The sequence below is a fragment of the Amblyraja radiata genome, chromosome 19 (assembly GCF_010909765.2).
Source record: "Amblyraja radiata isolate CabotCenter1 chromosome 19, sAmbRad1.1.pri, whole genome shotgun sequence".
NCBI classification, from domain to species: domain Eukaryota; kingdom Metazoa; phylum Chordata; class Chondrichthyes; order Rajiformes; family Rajidae; genus Amblyraja; species Amblyraja radiata.
Genome location: NC_045974.1, coordinates 17,707,720 through 17,734,064, shown reverse-complemented (window position 1 = coordinate 17,734,064; position 26,345 = coordinate 17,707,720). Strand labels below are relative to the sequence as shown.

Below are 26,345 nucleotides of genomic sequence, written 5' to 3'. Positions count from 1 at the left end.
ACCTTAAAACCTACTTGGTCTGCAGGTGCAATGTGTAATGTGGAAAAATGCTGCCATCACATGTGAACACCCTGCTCAATGATCAGCAAAGGAATCCGAACAGCAGCTAGACTAATCAAGATTTGGTTCTGCTGGAACATTTAGCCACCCATCTAACTACCACCTATTTCCCAGATCTGCTTCCCAACCAGTAAACTAAATAATTTCCCTCTATTTCCTCCTTTAATTTTATCTTTAATTCCCACTTGTATTTCACTGGACTTTCATACTTCCTATTTCCTTTGTTTAATTTTAAAGTATTATTATTGCATCTAAAGATTTAAAAGATTACATCAATGATTTAAACTACAAACTATTGGTTGCTTGTAACAGATAGTGAAGGAAGCTTTTTGATGGGTGCTGGGTATGAATAGTCATCCCATCAACTCAGCGTGGTCCTGTTTTCTCGCAGGACTTCAAAGGCACTGCCACAGTAAAATCCACGCTGACCACCATCTGTTGCTTCACTCACATTCTCCCTCATCTGTGGTCTCCTGCGTAAGCTTCTCATTTGAGCTCGTGAAGTCCAGGCAATTTATGGTATCTCCTGTGAGAAAGAGAAGTTCCCATGGTAACACATTTTATTTTAAATATTTGTTTTTAACTTATTCTTCGAACAGAATTTCTCAAAACATGCATTTATTCCATCACACTGATCAGCCGCTCACAGCGGATATATACGGGATAAGCTTTGCTTCTGATGTCCACAGATCTTTAAAGGCTGCAGGACAGGTCAATACAGTGGTTAAAAAGGGCACAGCATATAAGACCAGGAAAGTTATATTAGAACTATGTAAAACACAGATAAGGCCACAGTTTGAATACCGCACGCAGTTCTGGTCACCACATTACTGGAAGATATGATTTCACAGGTGAGGATGCAGAGATTTAGGATGTTGCCGGGACTGGAAAGCTGGCTCTCGGAGATGAAGGGAAATTTAAACTAAGACGCATAAGGTTATGAAGATCAAAAGCAATGGGATGAGTGGTCAAAAACCAGGGAGCAGAATAGTTGATGTGTGTGTGTTAGTCAGAGATAAAGGTGATGAGGGTCTGCAAATGACAGTCCCACAAGGTGGGATAGACAGAAACCATCATCATATGAAAGAAGTACGTAAAATGCAGTTACCCGCAGGGCTGCGGACCACGGCAATACGAGACAGAATAGTCTCGCCCTGTTTTGCAGGGTTGCTGTGATCCAGTAAAGCACGCTGACATTGTAAAAGATACCAGCATGGTGCACAGCCACACCAACGAGGCAATGATTGAGACCGTGCTCAACACAGGCGACTAAAAACATGGCAAAGAAGCAGGTTGTGGGGAGCGACAGAGAAGTAGTTACGGAGGAATCACTAAAGTTGCAGTCACCAGTAATAGAGTGCTTGGAATTTCAGAAACTTTGGAGAAATGTGTACAGGATCATGAGGGGAATACGTAGGGTGAATGCGCAGAGTATTTTAGCCAGAGCTGGGGAATCAAGAATCAGACGGGATAGGTTTAAGGTGAGAGGGAAACATTTAATAGAGACAAGAGGGTTTTATGGAACAAGTTGCCAGAGGAGGCAGTTGAGGTAGGTACTAGAACAATGTTTAAAATAAATTTGGGCAAGTACATGGATAGGAAAGGATTAACGGGATATTAGCAGGTTGGACTAAAGTAGATGGGGCATCTTGGTCAGCATGGGCAAGTCAGGTTGAAGGGGTGGTTTTCATGCTTATGACTCTATATGGAAGATAGAAGACAGGCACTTTGTTGCACCCTGTTGTCTTAGAATTGGTGAGTTTGTGGAGCCTTTTCAGAGTTGACAAATAAAGCAGGAAAACCTCCTCCTCTATAGGTAACAGTGCAAGACTGGCAAAGTTTGCAATAAGGCAAAAATATTACTATCGTATTAATAGTTACTTCATTTGAGAGTAGTTAAAAAATAAATGAAATCACTCCATTTGTCGTGGTGGGATTCAAGTTCAGTAAACACAACTGCCAAGAGCACGGCAAAGTGGGAGGAAAAATCGGTGGTTTAAATTGCATTTAGTCTAATGCTGAAGATTTATCAGGTAAGAGGGACAATCTTGGCTGTGGATGTTTAGGATATTATGGCCGTAACAGAAACATGGCTGAGAGAAGGGCAGGGCTGGCAGCTCAGTGTTCTAGGGTACAGATACCACAGGCATGGTAGATGTACAGGTAAGTGAGGAGAAAAGTAGTCTTGATGAGGGAGGACATAACAGCAGTGCTTCGAGAGGAGAGTTTTGGGGCATTATCTAATATGGGCTACATGAGTAGATCTTGGAAACATGAAGGGAACGATCTTTTTAATGGGATTATTTTAGAGGCCTGCAGTAGTTAACGGGAATTATGGAACAGATGTGTAGGGAGATCGCAGATAACTGAAAGAATAATAAGGTTGTATGTGTGGGAATAAAATAGCTTCCATTCTATTGACTGGGTAACCCACGGGGCAAAGGTCTTGAATAGGTTGGAATTTGTTTAAAAAATGTCCAAGAAAGCCTCTTTGATCCCTTTGTAGAGGGCCCTAATAGAGAGCGGGCAACACTGGAGTTCCTGTTAAAGCAAGGTAGGGCAAGTGTTTAAAGTGTCAGCATGGGAGCACTTTGGGACTAGTGACCATAATTCTATGTTGTAAAGTAGTTATCAAGAAAGATAGGATTGGGCCATGTTAAGATCCTAAATTGGGGGGAAATTTGGAGGGGGATCTTGCAGAAGTTGATTTGGTAAGACTACAGATAGGTGGCGTCTGGCAATCGGGAAGCTTCTAAAAGTGTGCAAGAAAGAGTTCAAGGACAGCACGCTTCTACTGGGATGAAGGGCATGGCTGGCAAGTTCAAGGAATCTGGTTGATGAGAGGTGTTGCTGCTCTGGTCAGGAAAAAGGAGGCCTACATCAGGTGTAAACAGTCAGGATCAAGCAAATGCTTCCGTAAGTATAAGGAACACACTTAAGAAGGTAAACAGGAGGACAAAACTAAGATATGAAATGGATCTAGCAGGTAAGGTAAAGGAAAATACCAAGAGGTTGTGCAGGTATATTAAGAGAAAATGGATGGCTCGGTAGAGAACTGGTCCCTTTAACAGCCTGGCCATATATGTGGGGAGCCACAGGATATGTGTGAGGTTGTAAATTAATATTTCTCTTTGGTTTTTAAGGTGGAGATGATTATGGAAGTTGAGGAATTGGGGGCAATGAAATATTGGACGATATACAAATTACCAAAGAGGTGGTATTAGCACATTAAGGTGGATAAATCTCCAGGGTTTAACTGACTACATCTTCGAAAGTTGTGAGAAGCTAGGAAAGATATTGCAGAAGCCCTTGCTTTAGGTGAAGTTCTGGAAAACTGGAGGTTAGCAAATGTTGTACTGTTATTTAAGAAGAGTAGCAAGGACAAGCCAGGGAACTGCCTGACAAAGGTTATGGGTAAGTTACTGGAGGGGATTCTGAAGGACAGGATCTACTAGCATCTGGATAGATAAAGTCTGATTAGGGATAGTCAGCATAACTGTGCATAGGAGATTGTTGCTCACTAATCTGTTAGCGTTTTTGAAGAAGTAACAAGAGGATTAATGAAGGCAGGTTGGTGGATGTTGTCAATGTAGACTTTAGCAAGGCCTTTGACAAAGTCCCGCGTTGTAGACTAGTCTGAAAGACTGGATCGTATTGGATCCAGGGAGAGATAGCCAATTGAATACAAAATTGGCTCGATGGTAGGAAGCAAAGGGTGATTGTGGGTTGTTCTTCAGACTGGAGACCTGTGACTGGTGGTGTGCCATAGGGATCTGTACTGGCCCCATTATTGTTCATTGTTTATATAAATGATTTGGATGAGAATGGAGACAAAGTTGGATCCAGAATCAGAAGCCCAGGCAGAAACTGGACCGCATCTGAAAGTAAATGTTCTTACCTTTTATGTCTGTGTTTTGTTTCCACTGTTGTAGAGATAGGAAGGAATAAAGAAAAAGGTCAGCCACAAATACAATACAGGGTACAGTCAATGCATCAGACAGCTATAATTCAAATGTAATCACTCATAGTCAAGGAAGTGGTAAGAGTGGAAGTGTTCAATAAAAAGAGGATTGGGCAGAGTTGATGTGGAGCTACAAGAGGGAAATCATAGTCACAAAGGCATGTAGCATGGCAGCAGACCTTTCGGCCCATCACATTAACCCATCAGCACCCATCTGATTGTTAAAGATTGACCCCATCTTTCAGCTATTGTCCAGTCTTCTATGACGAAGCTCATCTGGACAAGTCTTAAATGCTGTCAGCAACTATGCTTCCACCATTCTCTCCCGCAGTGCATTGCAGAAACTCACCACTCTCTGGTGAAAAGAACCCCCTCAGATCCCTTCTGAATCTCTTACCCCTTACCCTAAATCTATGTCCTCTATTATTACCTCTCTCTGATATGGAGAAGAGTTTCCTCCGTCTACTCAAATTGTACCCTGAAAATATTTAGATACCTCAGTAATATCCCCTCTTCTCCTCCCGGATAAACAGACCTAGCCTCATGACTGAAACGATCTATCCCAGGTAACGTGATCATGTGATCATGTATCCCATTCAATGTGATCATGGCTGATCATCCACAATCAATACCCCGTTTCTGCCTTCTCCCCATATCCCCTGACTCTGCGATCTTCAAGCGCCCTATCTAGCTTTCTCTTGAAAGTTTGCAGAGAACCGGCCCCCACCATCCTCTGAGGCAGAGAATTCCACAGACTCACAACTCTCTGTGTGAAAAAGTGTTTCCTCATCTCCGTTCTAAATGGCTTACCCCTTATTCTTTTAGGAGATTGGAGCCAGCAGAGGATAAGGGGAACCAGTGGATGTGCTCATTTGGTCTTTCAGACCTGAAGTGTCTGTTCCCCACAGATGCTGCTTGATCTGTTGAGTTTCTCCAGCACTTTGATTTTTGTTCCAGACGCCAATCATTTGTGTCTCTGAATTAAAATTTCATTTTTCTGGATCTGGGCCAGCACTTATTGCCCATCTACAGCTACCCTTGAAAAAGTGGCAGTGAGTCCCTTCTTGAACCATTGCACCCCACTGGTGAAGCTGCTCCCACAGTGCTGTTGGGGAGGGAGTTCCAGGACCGGCAAGGTATTTTCCAAGTCAGAATGGTGTGTGACTTGTAGTGGTGTTGCCTTGCACCTACTTCCTGGTGCTTCCTGGTAATAAAGTCATGCGTTTGTGAGGTGTTGTCAGGGTAGTCCGGCAGGGTAACTGCATTTTGTAGATGGGGCATACTGCAGACACAATGCACCAGTGCTGAAGTGAACGATGTTGGTGGGATGATAGACAAGCTGGCTGATTTGTGCTGAATGATGGTGTGCTTCTCGAGAGTTCTGGAGCAGGCATTAAGGCCAGAGAAGAAGGTCCTTCACCGTGTGGTGAATCTTTGGAATTCTCTCCTAGGAGCTGTGGAGGTTCAGTCGCTGTACATTTACGGCAGAAATTAATGGAGCTTTTATTTGTAAGGGAATCAAGAATCACAGAGTTAGTGCAGAAAATTGGCACTGAGGTAGAAGAACAGCTGAGGTCTCATCGAATGATGGAACAAGCAGGTTAGGCTGGAGGGTCTGAATAGCCTGCTCCTGTTGTTATTTTCAATATTTTCCTAAGAGGACAGGCACCAGACCTTTAATCCTCAGATGCTTTTTTATTTTTGTAATAGCTCACAGTTCAATCTTATACGTCTCTATTTGGGCTGTGAGTTAATATCATCAAGGACTCACACCATCTTGGCCACACTCTCTTCTCACTGCGAGCATATGGAGGAAGGCACAGGAGCCTGAGAACCATGAACTTCAGGTTCACGAACAGTTTTTACCCATCAATTATCAGGTTCTTAAACTTTACGGAGTTTTACAGATTTTGACACAGCTTCTGAACATGTACAGTTTGAGATCGTAGGAAATAGGATTATAGATTCATACCACACAGAAACAGGCCCTTCGTTCCACCAAGTCCACACTTTTTGCCCATCAACACTAATTCCATTTGTCCACTTTCGGGCCATATCCTTCGAAGTCTTGCCTATTTAAGTGTCTGTCTAAATGCCTTTTAACCAAAGTACCTTTAAAATGTTGATGTGGCTTTGCACATTTTGTGTATCTGTGATGATAGAAGGCAGCTCCATGAGAAGAAACCGAGTTTCAAGTAGATATTGGAAACAAGGTAGGATATGCAACATCATCGGTAAGGGCAGCACAGTGGCGCAGCGGTAGAGTTGCTGCCTTACAGTGCTTGCAGCGCCGGAGACCCGGGTTCGATCCCAACTACGGGTGCTGTCTGTACAGAATTTGTACGTTCTCCCCGTGACCTGCGTGGGTTTTCTCCGAGATCTTCGGTTTCCTCCCACACTCCAAAGACGCACACATTTGTAGGCTAATTGACTTGGTATAAATGTAAGTTATCCCTAGTGTGTGCAGGATAGTGTTGATGTGTGGGGATCGCTGGTCGCTGCGGACGCGGTGGGCCGAGGGGCTTGTTCCCGCTCTGTATCTCGGAACTAAACTAATCCAGTGAAGGTTTTAAGGGTAAACAGCCTGCCCACATTCATTACAGCGCCCCAGGGAGTGGGAGTAATGGCGAGTTCTCACGGTGCGACCTGAAGCAAGATGTCACCCGAGTGAAGTGGTCGTGGTCCAGCACGAGTTCCGCACGATAAAGTGTTCCCACGATAAAGAGTTCCCACGGTACTCGGCAATTCTGTCATTTGTGCGACTGACTTGTCCGTCTCCCGATCTTTCCCGTTAATCGTGAATGAACATCGTGGACTGTAGTGTAGTTAATCACGTGGCACAAATGATGTCCCTTTTTTTTCACACGCTATATAAATATCCTCCGTTCGTAGAATTGTCTCATTTGCAGACATGCCTATACAAAGTTGGTTCGAGTACAGGCTGGTTGTTATTTTCATTGACGTGCTGCATCATGGAAGATGGGAAAGGAAACAGAGAGTGGAAGCAGAAGCTGTGGCATTCACAGACCGTTGCTCATGATCCAGTGAAACTCCTGCTGCTTCCCTGTGGTACTTTGTTCCACTGAGTCTATATGGCACTGTGCGGCTCGTACAGAGCCACACTGCATGAGCGACTGACTGATGTTACATCGAGGTTTCTTTCCAAAACAGAGCAATATCAATTATGTTGTGGAGCAGCAGTAGAGTTGTTGCCTTACAGTACCAGAGACCTGGGTTCCATCCTGACTATGGGTGCTGTCTTTACAGAGTGTACGTTCTCCCTGTGATCGTGTGGGATTTCTGCAAGTGCTTTGCTTTCCTCCCACATTCCAAAGATATACAGGTTTGTAGATCACTTGGCTTCTGTAAATTGTTCCTAGGGTGTAAGATAGAACTAGTGTGCAGGTGATCATTGTACAGTGCGGACCTGTTGGGCCAAGCGGACTGTTTCCATGCTATATCTCTAAATGAAATAATTGACAATGTTTAGCATTGTCTGTAGAGTGAAGAAATTCCACAAGTACTTGACCAGCCAGAATGTTATGATTTTCAAAATCTTCTGTGGGGTATTTTTGGTGAATTCAGGTAGATATCTCAAATGGCATCAGACAGAGTTCAGACATAGGATTTGGTATATATGCATACAACCAAGGCCATGGCAAGGGCTATAACATTACCCTCTCATGCATATTTGAAAGCATTCTGCATGAAGAAGGTGAAGATAATACATTGTTGACTTTGTGCAGGAGCACTGAGAATGATGTGATACAATTTCTCTAAATATGCAGCTTGTAGGTCACTCAAGGTGTATATTGCTGTAAGCAAGTTGCTGGAAGTTCTGTCTGGATGCCTTGGAGCAGTTGGGCTGAAGGAACAAAAGCAACTCAAGTCATCACGAGTATCCACCTGCAGGTTCTCCCAGGGCTTGGCCTTGGCCAACTGTTGATGATGGAACGTAGACACATAATGCTGGAGTAACTCAGCGGGACAGCCAGCATTTCTGGAGAGAAGGAATGGGTGACCCCACTGGCTGTTGATGATGGACATGGATATTGCAGTTCCGTCCATGGGAAAAGTCATTATGATGGGTGTCCATTTTTTCCAGATAGGAGCGGCTCCTTTGGATTCTTCAACCTCTCGAACATGATTTCAAATGTGAGAAAGATCTTTGCCAAACGTAGTTTCTCAGTGTTGCTTGCGAGAGACAATGGGAGCAACTTAACCAGTGTTGGCATTGCCAAATTCCTCAGTGATTACAGAGTTGTATGTGTGCATGTCGACCCGTTGCAAAGGAAGAGGCAGCTTAGGCTTGACATAGGCATTGGGTAATGACAGAATTGCTTTTTCACTGTCAGAATTCACCACACATGATCACAAGACAGATCAAAGTAAAAATGGATTTGTACTAAAAAATGCATGTATTTTCTGCTGAAATGTTTTTATTGACTGCCTGGGGTTATGAAATGGTGCTGGTATGTTACAGTGTAGGGTGGGGAGGGGTAGAAAGGATGAATGATTTTGGGAGGGAGATGGTGAGAGTGAGGGTAGGGGAAGGGAAAGGGGAGAGAGAAAATAGGATTGGGAAATGGCAGGATTGGAAAATGAAAGAGACAAAGGAAGAGAACAGGGGAGAAGTACTGGGGAATGTGAAGATGGAGGGTGGGCAGTTGCTTCATCATTGCCAAACCCTGTTAATATCTTGTGAAGCTTTAGCTCAGAACAATAAATAGTTGCTTACATAAATTAATGCAAATCACACCTGACTAACAGGAGCAAATGCCTTAGCAACACTGTACCTTAATGAAAACTGGCTATACCCAAGATTGCGGCTAATGGCTTTCATTCCCCGCTCATCTCAATTTTGATGTCATCATTGCATGCTCCTAACTCCTGGTGTTCAGGACAATTAACATTGTTGTCTCCCATTCTTTCTCCCATGATTTCTCCCATTCTCCTCTGCTTCTTTGTGATTTTGTTCTTCCCATCACATCTTTCACTCTCATGAGCTGGGCTCAAATCAATGAGTAAATAAAAGATTTTAAATGTTATTGAGAGTTCCCAAGTGTTCCTGTAACTACCGACACTTACCATTTTACATGTTATTCCCTCCATGGGTGTGGCGGAAAATTCACCTTCGGGTTTCACACAAACAATCCTTGTGATACCTTTGGTTTCTTTGATTAAATCCAAGCACTCAGGGCAGGGATATGAGCTGGTGTACAATGTTGCATCTTTCAGGTCCTGTTTATGCCTGCCGTACAAACACAGAAAATATTTTTGCTTCCGATTGTGTGAATTAACCACAGGAGAGAAATACAGACACTGGGTTGAGCTCCAGCTCTAGTTTAGTTTTGGAAAGAACTGCAGATGCTGATTTAAATCGAAGGTAGACACCAAATACGGCAGTATCTCAGCGGGATAAGCAGCTTCTCTGGAGAGAAGGAATGGGTGACGTTTCGGGTCGAGATCCTTCTTCAGACTTTTTAGTTTAGTTTAGTTTAGTTTAGAGATACTGCACGGAAACAGGCCCTTCTGCCCATCAAGCCCATGCCGACCAGCGATCCCCGCACACTGACGTTAACCTTCTGGAAAATGCATTGGCCAAGATAGTCTGGAAATAGCAGGCAGTGGTCTTTGTTATAATTCATCTCATTATACTGGCAGGACTCTGTGGTCCGGGACACTTTGGGACAAACTTAAGCTGCTGATGGGACATCAGTGAAAGATGCACTCTGGCATGCCCAAAACTTGCTGGTCTTCTAGTGTGAGGAGCTGTCCATGTTTGGATGCCACTGACTGGCAGCATAAAGTAGACATATTCCATAATGTAGGGTCCTCATACCAGTGGAGAGTGACACAGCTGGTAGAGTCACTGTATCATAGCTCTAGAGACACGGGTTTAATCCTGACCTTGGGTGCTGTCTCTATGGAGTCTGGCTAGGTGGTGGCCGACTAGGAAAAGGGGAGATGCAGCGAGACCTGGGTGTCATGGTACACCAGTCATTGAAAGTGGGCATGCAGGTGCAGCAGGCAGTGAAGAAAGCGAATGGTATGTTAGCTTTCATAGCAAAAGGATTTGAGTATAGGAGCAGGGAGGTTCTACTGCAGTTGTACAGGGTCTTGGTGAGACCACACCTGGAGTATTGCGTACAGTTTTGGTCTCCAAATCTGAGGAAGGACATTATTGCCATAGAGGGAGTGCAGAGAAGGTTCACCAGACTGATTCCTGGGATGTCAGGACTGTCTTATGAAGAAAGACTGGATAGACTTGGTTTATACTCTCTAGAATTTAGGAGATTGAGAGGGGATCTTATAGAAACTTACAAAATTCTTAAGGGGTTGGACAGGCTAGATGCAGGAAGATTGCTCCCGATGTTGGGGAAGTCCAGGACAAGGGGTCACAGCTTAAGGATAAGGGGGAAATCCTTTAAAACCGAGATGAGAAGAACTTTTTTCACACAGAGAGTGGTGAATCTCTGGAACTCCCTGCCACAGAGGGTAGTCGAGGCTAGTTCATTGGCTATATTTAAGAGGGAGTTAGATGTGGCCCTTGTGGCTAAGGGGATCAGAGGGTATGGAGAGAAGGCAGGTACGGGATACTGAGTTGGATGATCAGCCATGATCATATTGAATGGCGGTGCAGGCTCGAAGGGCCGAATGGCCTACTCCTGCACCTAATTTCTATGTTTCTATGTTTCTATGTATGCACAGTCTCGCTTCAACTACTCTGGTTTCCTAAATCAATCAGCCTCTGTAACTTGCCCCCACTGTGTCAGTGCGTGATAGAATCATAGGGGGATTTACATAGGGGGAGTAGTAAAGAAAATTCCTCTTACAAATTGTGAGTGTTCAGAGTTCGGAGGTGAGAGTCATCCTCCATACAACCAACCTTCACGCTCGATCATGAACAGGGAGCTATTGTGATGCTCCTGATTACTGTCCTCACCCAGAACTTCCTCTTCAGCAAAATAAATCACGGAGGGTAGCCGACACAGGGGAGGGTCCTTCACAACTTTGTGTCTCAAGTTCCGAAATGAGATTACCCGTGCAGGGGAGGTAGAAAGGGCAGCCCCACAGAAAATGGATCTCAGCTGGACCAGGTTGTATCTTGGGATGCTGAGGGAAGGAGGGAAGGAATTGTGGGAGTCCTGGACATAATCTTCCCAACATCCTTAGATTTAGGTCTGATATGTGAACGATACTAGACTTCATTAATGGGGGCACTGAATACAGAAGTAAGGAGGTTATGCTCCAACTTTATAAAATGTTCAACATACCTCAGCCGGAGTACAGTGTGCAGTGCTGGGGAGAAGTAGAGGAGATTCACCTGGATGTGGGGCAGATCAATTATGAGGAGAGACTGGAGACACTAGGATCGGAGGGTATATAATTGAGGTATCCAAAATTATGAGAGGTACAGATCAGATAGCCTGTGGGGAAACTTTGGGCGGCACAGTGGTGCAGCGGTTGAGATGCTGCCTTACAGCGCCAGAGACACAGTTTCGATCCTGACTGGAGGCTGTCTATGGAGTTTGTACATTCTCCCCATGACCTGCGTGGGTCTTCTCCGGGATCTCTGGTTTCCTCCCACACTACAAAGATGTGGAATTCTCTGCCACAGAAAGTAGTTGAGGCCAGTTCATTGGCTATATTTAAGAGGGAGTTAGATGTGACCCTTGTGGCTAAAAGGCCTTGTGGCTATGGAGAAGAGGCAGGTACAGGATATTAATTTGGATGATCAGCCATGATCATATTGAATGGCGGTGCAGGCTCGAAGGGCCGAATAGCCTACTCCTGCAACTATTTTCTATGTTTCTATGTTTCTATGTACAGGTTTGTCGGCTAATTGGATTTGGTAAAATTGTAAATTGTCCCTGTAGGATGTAGGAGTAGTGTGCAGTGTGTGTAGTGTGTTTCACACCTCTAGTGTGTAGGATATTGATAGTGTACGGGGTGATCGCTGCACCGCACGGACTGAGTGGATCGTTGGACCGTGCGGACTCAGTGGGCGAAGGGCTTGTTTCCACGCTGTGTCTCTAAAGTCTAAAGTAAACTAAATATCAGAGGACATAGATTTAAAGTAAGATATTAACAGGGGATATGAGGGGGTCCTTCTTTACCCAGAGTGAAGTATTTGGAATGCACTGTCCAGGAAAATTATTGAAACGGGGTCACTGACCACATTTGTCCAGCTGAGCACTTGAATTGCCAAGGAATAGAACGCTATGGGCCAAGTAATGAGGTGGGATGGGTGCCCTGGATGTGTTAGACCAAACGGCCTGGTTCAATGTCATATGATTCTATGACTACAACATTATCTTTGTGTTCCACAGCCTAAGATTGCTCTGTTCATCTACACTATCCTTCCATTTACAACATATTCTTTGCCATTCCCACATGTGTGACACCCACAGTGCTGATCTGAATCCAAACAATGAGAACACTGATTATCTTCTTGTGGCTGAGAACTTTCTTTCTTGCTGTCAACCACCCAGTCAATTTTGTCATTTCACGCAAACTGATGATTGGCCCACATTTAAATCCCACACTTAATTATAGGCCACGAAAACCAAGGAATCTATATAATATACCGTTGATCGCCCTTGAGTGGGGGGGCTGTCGAGTATGGCTGCCCAGCCTGCAGCTGTTCGTCCTTTCACCCTTTTTTATTATTTTTAGTTTACTAAAAGTTTAATCTTGGAGGTCTTCTAGTTTTTTTATGTGGGGGGGAAAGGGGAAACTGCTTTTCTCAGTCCCTACCTGGTTGGAGATGCGGGTTTCTCCGGGCCGCATCTTCGCCCTCTCCTCGCGGCCTACCAAATGGGACCGGAGCGGCATTTTCTGCCGGGACCGACCAGAGCTTCTGCTTCGGCGGCGGCGCAGCGCTGGGGCATCATCGCGGAGCGGGCTATGCCTTGCCTGGGTCGCCGTGTGGTGGGCTCTGGGGTGCTGTGGCCACCGACTCCAACATCGCAGAGCTGTCGTTGCGGGGCGTCCAGCCGCGTGCGGCGCTGAGTTTAAACACTGCGGAGCCTGGGATCTTTCGCTGAGATCGCCTGTGTTGGAGCTCCGACCAGCGCAGCCTGTGGACTTCAGGAGCCACGGTCTCCAGTAGGAAGCGGCCGTTCCGGACACTCCAGGCCGCTGAGAGTGTTCTCCCGACGCCGGGGCCCCATCATCCAGCGAGAGGGCCTGAAACATCGGGCCGCCGTTGCGGGGGCCTCAGATGGGCTCCGACCATGGGTGAACATAGAGGAAGAGGACTGGCCTTTGTTGCCTTACTTCACAGTGGGAACCATTGTGGGGGGATGATTTTATGTTTAATGTCAAATTCTTTAATGTTGTGTTTTATTTTTATTGGTGTGCTGCAATGGCAACTCAAATTTCACTACACCAATTGGTGTACGTTACAATAAATGTCCTTTGTCCTTTATGTTTGCTGTGCTTCCCATACTCTCACAAGGGCTTCCATCCCTCTTCTCCCTTCCCACTCACTGAAGTCTTGTTTACCAGGCTCCCATTAACTTTATTGGAAAATGTATTATTTTGCCATGTAACGTTAAAGAGTAAAAATGTATTAATTGTGGTGGAGCATAAAAGTTAGTAATTTTTTTAGAAATCTTCAAATCCAAGACTATGTGAAAACACACACGCAAGACTGTCATTCTATGGGCCCAGATATATTAGACAAATGCATGAATAGAAAGACAGATACAAGTAAGTTAATATCCTATATTTACAATACCCTTTTAACTGCACATATCCCACCTTCGGAAATAATTAGGCGAGCATGGGAAGATGAATTGGGTCTATCAATTTCAAAGGATAATTGGGAGGAAAGACTTTTATACATACATTACTGTCCTCTTGATACAATTTAAAATACAGGCACTCCCTGATACAATTTAAAATACTGCATAGACTTTATTACTCAAAGTCTAAATTGAACAAGACCTTCCCAAATGTCTCTCCTATTTGTGATAAATGTCTCCTGCACGAAGCAACTATAACCCATTCTTTTGCTTCCTGCACAAAGTTACAAAACTTCTGGAGGGGAATTTTTGATACCTTTTCCAAAATACTTAAAACTAAATTGGACTCCGATATAAAACTGATCATATTAGGTATGTCAGAGGCCTGTTCTAAGCTAACAATATTTCAAAGACGTTTCCTCAATTACGGCCTAATAACGGCGAAAAAATGAATACTTAAATTTTGGAAACAGACAACAGTCCCCACAGTGAAGATGTGGATTACAGATATGTTCGAGACCACATTTGGAAAACATTAGGCTTGTCTTGGCGGAAAAAACAGATCAATTTCTTAAGACATGGACACCCTTTACTGAATTTTTACAATAGTATGGTTAAACACAAATTTAAATTTAAACCCGATGCTACGTTGATTGAGGGGGGGGGGGGGGGGGAGGGGCAAGGTATTTCTCCATCTTTTCTTATTCCTCTTTCTCTCTGCTGCACTGCTTTGGTAGCTTAGGGGACTTTTTCTTGTTCTTTTCTATATCCTTTCACTTTTTCCTTTCTTTTTTTCTTGCTTTCCCTTTGTTTCCTTTTTTCCATTTTTTCAAATTAGGTTATAAGGTTAAAAATGAATGCACAATAATTGTATAATTCTAGATGCCGAACATTTTATCTTTGTACAATTACTTTTAATAAAATAAACATTAAAAGAAAAATGTGGTGGAGCATTAATTGTATACCATCCGATAGTCTAGAGGAGAGACCAGCAAAACCCGAGTCTTGGGCTTGCCAGATTGAAGGTGATTTTCTGTATTTTCATCTTTACCTAAAACACCAAGACAGAGACCGCTACCAGCCGAGTACATGGGAAGGGGTTTAGTGTAGATGGGCATCCAGTAACTAGCATGGCCACAGTTGGCTGAAGGGTACATTTCCGTGCTGTGTCTTACCTGAAATAAAGAGCGTTAGCCTCTGCACAGATGAGCAGGTTGGGGTTCTTAGTCTCACTTTGGTCGCGACTTGAAAGGTAGCAACCATGGTAACAACCTCGTGGAAAACCGTTGTAGCCCGTTGCCACCTGCAGGACAATCAAGATTAGAATGATTCTGGGACAAGACGAGGCCCTCCCACTTCTGACGGACCCATTCCCCTGCATTCCTCAAATGCCTTCCCTGTGATGGCCACGCTGTCTATATCTGTGGCTTCACAAGCATGACCTAATCCATTTAGTTAGAGGAAGAACGCTCTTAGAATGTCAGTGAAAAGTGTCATTTCCCAAATGAGCATAAGAAGTTGAGACAAATTCACATGAAGTACTCACAAAGCATTCGTCCTGGCAGATTATCGCTCCAACTCCGCGATCTGGACTATCTGAAACACAGAAGTGTCGAAGACCATCACCTGAGGCTGTGCAGCCGAATGTCTCTGATGCTATCAGAGCTCTGGATGTCTCATATCACAATATTCACCTCTATTGGGTCAATAGAGACCATCGTTTTTGGGACAACTTTTTGCTGGGCCACAAGCTACAGGAAGAAGATCATCCCACCTAGACTGCAATCAGCATATACAACATGCATCAGCGTTTCTGCAGGGAGGGCCAACCTTTTGATGGGTCAGCAATGAGATCACAGAGCTGGGCAGCTCAGAAACAGGCCGTTTGGCCCATCATGTCCATCCTGACCACTATCTAAACTGGTAACCGGACGTGGCACCGACAGACAAGAAGCCCAAGCAAGAAGTCGAAGCCAAAGAACCGAATGGAAACGAGGCCGAAATGCCAATAAACCGAAAGAGTCCGAAGACGAAATGCCTACTAACCAAAAGGATGGGACGTCTAAATGCAAACCAACCGAAAGGGTGGGACGCCTAAAAGCCAACGAACCGAAAAGCTGCATCGCCTAAAAGCAAACTTACCGAATGGCCTCTCTGTCAAAACGCCACCTACCCGAAAAGCGGCGTCGCCTACAAGCCAAAGGACCGACTGCCGCAAAACAGAAAATTACAATAACGGACATGACGGCAACATCATGTCCGTTATTTGACTTTTCTGTTGAGCAGCAGCGTGCTGTGAGTTTCTCAGGGGTGGCCAGCACTTTCAACACAAGGACTTGGATATCAGTAGACTCAATTCCATTAACCAAAATGGCGGGCAAGCAAACTGTTCCTTACCAGTTCTTGCAGCTAGAAGGAAGCACAGCTGCAAGGCATGAATATCCATCTCATCATTCTCCAAAGCATCATTGGGCTGTTTCCCATTCACATTGTCATTGTGACCTTCAGCTGATCTTTGGTATTCAAAGCTGCCATCAGGACTGTTCAGTAGTTCACAATAGCATGTGTGTGCATTTTCTATCTCGTACTTTAATTTGGCCTTGAAATCTATTTCTTTCATATGCGATGAACCCAGAGCTTCCAGGATATCCAATATATTTGTTAAGTCAAAAAATGAGCTGCAGTTTTTTTTGATTTGTGCCGTAGTCACAGCTGTTTTTGGTGATATTATCTTCTTAACTTTTTCTAAATTCAGTAATGGAATGTACATATCAATAATGACTTCTGCCTCAACAAACAGTTGAGTAACACGAGTGATGTTAGCCATGTAATCTTTCTTTTCCAGTTCCAGGTTAGGCCAATAACAAACTTGCTGAACACCACCTAATAGAAAATAGATTGCTTCAGGGTTAAAAGTCAATTTAAGGGACACAATATGTGTTGAGAAGGCAATGAGTCTAAAAAACAATTATTGCTAATGGCCTGATGACCTGTATTCCAATGTTTTGAAAGGATGACTTTAGAGACAGTCAATGCACTGGTTGTCATATACAAAATTCAGAGAGACACAAGAGATAGCAAATCCTGGAACCTGGAGGAAAAAAATAATTCCTGGAAGAACTTAATGGATCAGGCAGCAGCTGTGGATGGGAATGGACTGTTGACTTTTTGGGACCTTGCCTCTGAACTGAAATGAGAGGAGATAAACATCAGAACGTGGTTGGCATGAAGAGTGGGTCAAGAGCTGGCAAGCTATATGTGGATACGGGACTGATTGAATTGATTGAAAGATACAGCAAGAAAACAAGTTCTACGGACCACTGAGTCCATGCCGACCCATTCACGTTAATTCTATGTTATTCCATTTTGGCAACCACTCCCTACATACTGGGCCAAAGTCCAATTTAACATATTTATTATAAACCTACTGACCTCCACAGCTATCTAAACATGACTTCCTGGCCCTTATACTCAATGCCCTGACCGATGAGGGCAATCATTCCATACACTTTCTTTACCACTCTGTTGTCATTTCCCACCCTGCTTCCTGCAGAGACTCTATCCCCTACTCCCAATTCCACCTACACCGCATCTGCGCTGAAGATGATGTGTTCCATACGAGGATATCTGAGATGTCCTCATTTTTTAGGGAACAGGGGTTCCCCACTGCCATCATAGATGAGGTCCTCAGTATGGTTTCCTCGATATCTCACAGCTCCGTTCTTGCTTCCCCCCAGTCGCAACAGGGGCAGAGTCTACCAAGTCCTCACCTTTCACCCATCACCCGTCACATGCAGCACATCATCCTCCGACATTTTCGCCTCCTCCAATGGGAGGTGTTGCACTTTGGGGGGTCGAATGTAAGGGGAGAGTATACAATTAATGGCAAGACCCTTAACAGATGAATAGACATAAGGGTATTGGGGTCCAAGTCCATAGCAACCTGAAAATGACAACAGAGTGGTAAATAAAATGTATGGAATGATTGCCCTTATCGGTCAGGGCGTTGAGTATAAGGGCCAGGAAGTCATGTTGCAGATTTATAAGAATTTGGTTAGACTACATTTGGTGTATTATGTGCAGTTCTGGTTGCCTCATTATGAAAAGGATTGGGAGGCTTTCGAAAGGTTGCAGAAAAGGTTTACCAGAATACAGCTTGGATTAGAGGGCATGAATAGGAATGTTACAAAATGTTGAGGTTTAAAAATCAAGCCTGTAATCTATCCCATCAGATAAAGCATAAAAATAACTTTAATTTGATACCTAATTAACTTTCATCTTCAGTATTAAAAAAAGATGGTCATTTTCATACTCGGAAATTGTTCCCTATTGCTTTTCCATTGACTTAACACAAAAGCTGTGATCATGGACAGTCAAAAGCCCATAACTTTCTAAAATAGTAAGAGAAATGAATGAAATTTTCAGTTATTATAGATTGAAGCATTGTGAAACAAATATGATACATCTTACTTGGATGACGTGAAATTAAAGCATATAATTAGTTAGTTACCTAATTGTAGCTAATTACAAAATTGATCGTTGTGACGGAAATAGTAATAAACACCAAGACTGCCTTGAAAATTCAAAAATATGATATTCTCAAGATCAGAACTTTAATATTATTGTGTTATATGCTGTAAGTCCGTAACAGACAGGTAAAGAAATAACAATTTTTAGCAAAAGATCGTCTTTATGGAGAAGATCAGTTGCTAGCTGGTACATTGGGAAATCATAATCAGTAGCATCATCATACTCCTCAGATTGTAACCAATAAGCAACTCTGTACACCTTGTTTTTCCCCAACTTTTCAATTTTGGCATTGTAAACTACAAGATTTTGTTCTTCAAACCATGCATGACATTCCTTTCTGCTCACTACTTTCCCATTAAGAATGTCCTGTAGATCATTACATTTGGAGTAGTCCAAATTCGGATAATCTCTGCGAATGCTGTCGAAATCAGTCTCTTTTGCTGGGCATTTGGATTGACAATTTTGCCTTTCTTCTTCGGAACATCTGTTTAAAATGTAAAGGGAAAAAAACACCGAACAGCATTAACAGAAACAAGTTATTATTTGCAGTTTTAGAAATAAAGGTAGAAATGATAAAGTTAAATGCTAAAACAAATAGTAAACAACCAACAGGAAATTCATATTCATCAGATTCATCAAATCAATTAAATTCATCTAATCAATTAAATTAATCTAAATTCAATTACTAGATCTAAACATCTATCAATTTCTTAAGAAAAGTATCCAAATAACAAATAACAAACTGATCCCATTCACACAAGAATTCACAATATAACATGATTATTAAATCTCACTTTGTCATGAATTTATATGCCAAATGGAAGGAATTTAATGTTTAGTTCCCATAAATTGATCCAGTAACATCCACTCTCGAGATAATCAAAATCATTATTTTTTGCACAATACATCTGACTAAAATTGTATTGTGGATATTTAGTATGAAAATGTTGATCATGGATAGACAATAACACAAAATATAGATGATTTAGATGTTCTTATGACATAATTGTACAAAAAATAATGAATTTGATTATCTTGAGAGTGGATGTTTCTGGATTGTGATCGATTGGATAGTGGCCGCTGCCATGATTTAAGCCCCGATATCGGCAGGCAAGACACGGCCGATTCGTATGGGGGCCTAAATAACATTTTTCGCTTCATAAGATTAAAATGAAGCCACAGCCAAAAGCAAGATAATATGTTAAATAAACAACATACCTTTTGTTTTGTCCTGCAATTGCGATCCGTGATGTTGAAGGCGTTGAAGGCGTTAGAAGTCGCTTTTAACTTCAATCCAGCGATGCAATCGTCCAGCAAATTTAAAAAACCGGGAACGGAAGCGCGAATGATTTTTCTTCATCAGCCAGCAGTCCGAGGAAATCCCTCTCTGACAACCAATACAAACCTGCATTTTAATCCACCCCCCCCCCCCGAGCCTCCGGAATCACACACACAGGCAGATCTGGAGCGCCACTGATGGTAGGTTTTGTAACAACGCTAGTATGAGCTACAAGGAGAGATTGTGCAAGCGGATTGTTTTCTCTGGTGTGTCGGAGGTTGAGGAGAGACCTGACAGAAGTATATAAAATTATGAGAGGCAGAGATAAGGTAGACAGTCAGAACCTTTTTCAAATGAAGTAAATGTCAAAGATTAGAAGGCATAGCTTTAAGGTGAGAAGGGGAAAGTCTAAAGGTGATGGGAATGGTTTCACATGGATTCCTCCTCAATGCAGAAATCAAGGTATGAAGACTTCCACCATTACAATACCCCTCACGTACCTTGAATGAGTAGTGTCGCACAGTGGGTACAGGGATATCTGGATAGGTAGACTGTGCATCCCTGCACTTGCCTGGGAAAGGATATAAGCGCTTGTTGCACGGCATGAAGCCCACCTCTGGAGCAGTCAATAGCAAGGATCAGATTTCTCTCCGTGTTCAGGATAGCGATGCCTGCTTTACAAAACTGAGGTTAAAAGAAATGAGAGGGCGGATTGGTTCATCTTCAACTCTAAGCTTTAGTTTAGTTTGAGCATTATACGTCCTATTTTCTTAAGACATAGAAGGAGGTTGTTCCTATCCCATTCCCAACTTCACGCCTTTTCTGGTAACTGGGTTAGTGTACGGACCTTTACTTTATAGCTAACTAGCAAGGGTGTGCGTAGTGTGACGGCATTGTCCCAGAACTGGGCAGAGACCATTGTGTTGGTGGATCTCAGTATGGTAGGGGGAGGGGTTGCACTCCTAGAAAACAGTCCGTTTGGTGATATTCTATAACACAAAGCCGTGTCATAATTGTGCATGCATCGAAAAACACAGGCTAAAATTGGAAGAGCAAATATGTAAGGAGATAGTAGATATTAGTAGTAAGCACAAGGTAGTGATTGTGGGAGATTTCAACTTTCCACACATAGACTGGGAAACACATTCTGTAAATGGGCTGGATGGTTTGGAGTTTGTAAAATGTGTGCAGGATAGTTTTTTGCAGCAATACATAGAGGTACCTACTAGAGGAGGGGCAGTGCTGGACCTCCTGTTAGGAAATGAGACGGGACAGGTGGCGGAGGTATGCGTTGGGGAGCACTTCGGGTCCAGTGATCACAATACCATTAGTTTCAATATAATTATGGAGAAGGTCAGAACTGGACCTAGGGTTGAGATTTTTGATTGGAGAAAGGCTAACTTTGATGAGATGCGGGATGATTTAAAAGGAGTGGACTGGGACATTTTGTTTTATGGGAAAGATGTAGAAGAGAAATGGTGGACATTTAAAGGGGAAATTTTAAGAGTACAGAATCTTTATGTTCCTGTTCGGTTGAAAGGAAACAGTAAAAATTGGAAAGAGCCCTGGTTTTCAAGGGAAATTGGACATCTTGTTCGGAAAAAGAGGGAGATCTACAATAATTATAGGCAGCATGAAGTAAATGAGGTGCTTGTGGAGTATAAGGAATGTAAAAAGAATCTTAAGAAAGAAATTAGAAAAGCTAAAAGAAGATATGAGGTTGCTTTGGCAAGTAAGGTGAAAGTAAATCCAAAGGGTTTCTACAGCTATATTAATAGCAAAAGGATAACGAGGGATAAAATTGGTCCATTGGAGAAACAGAGTGGGCAGCTAGCTGCAGAGCCAAAAGAGATGGGGGAGATATTGAACAATTTATTTTCTTCGGTATTCACCAAGGAGAAGGATATTGAATTATGTGAGGTAAGGGAAACGAGTAGAGTAGTTATGGATACTATGAGTTTCAAAGTAAAAGAAGTACTGACACTTTTGAAAAATATAAAAGTGGATAAGTCTCCAGGTCCTGACAGGATATTCCCTAGGACATTGAGGGAAGTTAGTGTAGAAATAGCCGGGGCTATGACAGAAATATTTCAAATGTCATTAGAAACGGGAATAGTCCCCGAGGATTGGCGTACTGCGCATGTTGTTCCATTGTTTAAAAAGGGTTCTAAGAGTAAACCGAGCAATTATAGACCTGTTGGTTTGACTTCAGTGGTGGGCAAATTAATGGAAAAGATACTTAAAGATAATATATATAAGCATCTGGATAAACAGGGTCTGATTAGGAACAGTCAACATGGATTTGTGCCTGGAAGGTCATGTTTGACTAATCTTCTTGAATTTTTTGAAGAGGTTACTAGGGAAATTGACGAGGGTCAAGCAGTGGATGTTGTCTATATGGACTTTAGTAAGGCCTTTGACAAGGTTCCTCATGGAAGGTTGGTTAAGAAGGTTAAACTGTTGGGTATAAATGCAGGAATAGCAAGATGGATTCAGCAGTGGCTGAATGGGAGAAGCCAGAGGGTAATGGTGGATGGCTGTTTGTCGGGTTGGAGGCAGGTGACTAGTGGGGTGCCTCAGGGATCTGTGTTGGGTCCTTTGTTGTTTGTCATGTACATCAATGATCTGGATGAAGGGGTGGTAAATTGGATTAGTAAGTATGCAGATGATACCAAGATAGGGGGTGTTGTGGATAATGAAGAGGATTTCCAAAGTCTACAGAGTGATTTAGGCCATTTGGAAAAATGGGCTGAAAGATGGCAGATGGAGTTTAATGCTGATAAATGTGAGGTGTTACACCTTGGCAGGACAAATCAAAATAGGACGTACATGATAAATGGTAGGGAATTGAAGAATACAGTTGAACAGAGGGATCTGGGAATAACCGTGCATAGTTCCTTGAAGGTGGAATCTCATATAAATAGGGTGGTAAAGAAAGCTTTTGGTATGCTAGCCTTTATAAATCAGAGCATTGAGTATAGAAGCAGGGATGTAATGTTAAAATTGTACAAGGCATTGGTGAGACCAAATCTGGAGTATGGTGTACAATTTTGGTCGCCCAATTATAGGAAGGATGTCAACAAAATAGAGAGAGTACAGAGGAGATTTACTAGAATGCTTCAGATGGGTTCAGGTGTGTTTACAATTGTTTAGAGGGGAATAGAGGGAAATAGGGGGGGGGGGGGGCTAGAGGGGGTTTAGACGTGTTCAGAGGGTCCCAGAGGGGTTTAGAGACGTTATAAGCCCCCCGTGAGAAATTGTAATTCTCTGAAATTGAAGATAGACATAAAGCTGGAGTAACTCAGCAGGACAGGCAGCGCAGCGACTCTGGAGAGAAGACCCTTCTTCAGACCGCACTGAACTCGCGTTGATGAGAGTACTTGTGATTGTCTGAAGAAGGGTCTCGACCAGAAACACAACCCTCTCCCCAGAGCCGCTGCCCGTCCCGCTGAGCCACCTTCAACTTCAGAGCCAAACAAAAAAACACAGAGTGCTGGAGGAACTCAGCGGGCCAGGCGAATGCTTCACCCGCAGGGTTTCTCCAGCATTTTTGTCTACTGCAAAACGTCAACGATTCCGGGAATGCTGAGGGGACAGGGTGATAGAGAGGGAGTGGGAGAGCTAGAGAGAGACAATATGGGGAGCGGGAGAGAGAGCGCGAGAGAAAGAGGGAGGGAGGGAGGGAGTGAACAAAAGACAGAGAGACACAACCAAAGATCCGCTATAAGATCTTTGGACACAACGTGGGTCGGTAGGTGAATGACTAACCTGCACACCAGGAAGAAGCCCATTCTCGCGGTCCGGGGCCCTCACTCATGATGGTGAGTTAAATGAAATTCTCAACGTGTCATCGATCTACATTCCTCAGTAAATGTAATTGTGTTTTAAACAAGTATTAATGACGCCGCGTGAATTTTATTCAAAGGAACACGGCGTCATTAATACTTGTTCAAAACACTATAACATTTACTGAGGAATGCGGATAGATGCAGATTCATGACTTTGCATAACAAGGTGTTAAGTACTTACCGTTAAGAAGTGCTAACAGCACTAGTTAACAAATCGTTTGTGTATGATGGCCATGCAGCGGTTGTTATACATGTTCGTTTAAAAAAAATCCGGATGGCGAATTTAAAAAAATCTTTATTTAACAAAGAGAATTCGTATTTCCGTACGAAATACTGAACATTAGTGCGGGGCCCCGCTTAGGCGCGGGCCCAATTTGGAGCAATCGGTCAAATCGGCTTAACGCCTGCTCTGATAATACATAGTTCTGGCATTGACACAATCAGCCTGTGCTCCAACAAATATTCTGATTCTTAGTTACAGCATTTTCCAGAACGAGCGTGATGCCAAGAGTGCCAAGAGACAAGGTAGTTCACTATGATGAAGAAAGGGCAGGATAAAGGATTATTCATCAGATTCCCAGTTTATCCCAGTCATTTTCAGAATCCACATGCAAGTTAATCAGTAGGGAGAGTGTGGGAAAGCACCCATCAGTTGTTGGGAAATTGTCAGATCATCGTTAAGGATGTGGTAACTCTGCACCTAAAGCACCCAGACGCTTGAATGGGTGGAGGCAATATGGCTTATGGAAGGTAAATAATTTTGAACAAATCTAACAGATTTTCTAAGGTTAATGAAAGAGAACCATTAGATATGGTGTCGTCCCCAGACTGACAACTCCTACATTCTTACATTCTGATCACTTACTGTAAGCTCGTCCTTTTCTTTCGGTTCCTTGCACAAGGGAGATGCTTCCATATGCAAAGCCAGCCACATCATTAGGTCAGCTTTATTCGGCAGGCGGTGCAGTCCAACTATGTTCAATAAAGGAGACACAGTGTAAGATCACAGTCAACTCTGACCGCCTATTTGACAATAATTGACAATAATATTGAGATTAACAGTTGATTTAATAAAATGAGGAGGGCCCCAGACCGAGTGAATAGGATGGGTACCATCACTACTCTCTCTGCCCGTACACCACTCTGCCAACTTCACAACGAACCATGGGATTAGTGAAGAAGTATGAAGGCTCTGATTCCACAATTATAACCCTCTATCTGGGGGCAACTCTCTCAAATGAAGCATATCCCATCTATTAGTGAGGACTTTGCTGCCCATATTTTAACTTGCTTCTAGTTTGTGCACCAATTATTGATTAGCTTGCTGACCTACGACATTTCATATTTTATAATTTGCACCCTTCTTTTTGGTTTCCCCACAAGCACATTCACCAATCCTCATCCACGCCTCCACTGCCTTTCACAATCTCCTCCATGACGGGGCTATGTTGGAACTCTGCATGTACTCGTGCTGCCCTCTGGTGGTCTCCTGATTTTAATCATCCTATTATTTTTAATTTAATTTTATTATTTTATAAATGGGAATTTTATAAATGTTATAAATTATAAATGGGAAGGAACTGCAGATGCAGGTTTAATCCGAAGAAGGGTCTCGACCCGAAACAGCACCTATTCCTTCTCTCCAGAGATGCCGTCCTGTCCCGCTGAGTTACTCTAGCTTCTTGATAAATGAATCGTTAGAAGCTCCTTAGTGGCGTGTTGCTATTCAGAGTTTTAAGTGTATTTGTACTAACCCGATCAATATGCTTGCCTCAGTGGGGAAGTTTACAAAATAAGATCACAAGTCCAAGAAGGAACTGCAGCGTTTCGGGCCGAAACGTTGCCTATTTCCTTCGCTCCATAGATGCTGCCGCACCCGCAAATAAGTTCACAAACTGCATTGGTAATTAAGACCAGAGTTATTTTTGTGTGTTATGTAAAATAAATTAATTTCAGGTTCTTTACATCACAAGTATTCTCCTAAAAAGTTACCCACAACTTTATGTTGTAAATGGGTTGGTTTCAGTCCAGCAAAAACACATAACATAAGTCCTTAATGACATTTCTTAGAAAACAGCGAGTGAGTGTGAGATGTAGATGGGATATGACTCCAATTTTGAACAAACCCCTGTGTTCGTCTATTCATATTTTTCCGATAAATTATAGTATCTACGCCGGATGATAGTCTACCATACAATATAGGAAAACATTCTCATATTTACAATTAAGGGCCAATTGTATTTGGGTTTTTAATAAAAACTCAGTTTACCCGAGTTTAAATTTAAAGGTGGGCCAGGCGCTGGGAAACTCTGGGACCCCACTGCTGAAGTGAACATCTGAGCTTTGTCTTTCATTCAGAGGTTCGTGGGCGGGCTGGGGTGACTGCAGGGCTCTGAACATTTTGTTTCCCAGGGCTGGGGTGAGTGTGAAAGGGGTGTTTTCCGGGCATATCTGCCCTATCAGCAATGTTTTGAGCCGCTGCTTTTTATACAGTTTAAGTCGCGACGGTGGGACAGCTGCTCTGACGGACATACTGGGTGAGTAGAGAGACACACACTGCTATCCCTCTGGTCTACGGACCATGCTGTAGGGGGAAAAATAACGTTAATGTTCATTTTACCTAATCTTTTTGTTAGAAGTTTACCAACGTTTTGATGAGAGATAAATTAGAGGAATAAAACAATCTTACTAGACACAAAAAGCTAAGCCGGCAGCATCTCTGGAGAGAAGGGTTGAAACGTTTTTTCAGTCTGAAGAAGGGACTCGAACAGAAACGTCACCCATTCCTTCTCTCCAGAAATGCTGCATGTCCAGCATTTTAGTGTCTATCTTCGGTGTAAACCAGCATCTGCAGTTCCTCCCCACACGAACAGCCTATGCCGTTCAATGATTGATGCCAGACCTTGAACAAATGC

The 26,345-nt window shown here is 43.1% G+C and overlaps 1 protein-coding gene across 1 annotated transcript; it reads right to left on the bottom strand.

Annotated features, from left to right (window-relative positions):
* Positions 1-466: 466 nt before the first annotated feature.
* Positions 467-24,377, bottom strand: LOC116983888 (cytidine and dCMP deaminase domain-containing protein 1-like). Its single transcript, XM_033037779.1, has 8 exons — positions 24,296-24,377; positions 20,083-20,266; positions 16,171-16,656; positions 15,320-15,369; positions 14,949-15,076; positions 9,110-9,272; positions 3,959-3,983; positions 467-523 (listed from the first exon to the last, which is right to left on the bottom strand). Exons 1-8 carry the CDS (start codon positions 24,365-24,367, stop codon positions 504-506), a joined length of 1,128 nt encoding a protein of 375 aa, XP_032893670.1. The 5' UTR covers positions 24,368-24,377; the 3' UTR covers positions 467-503.
* Positions 24,378-26,345: the final 1,968 nt, after the last annotated feature.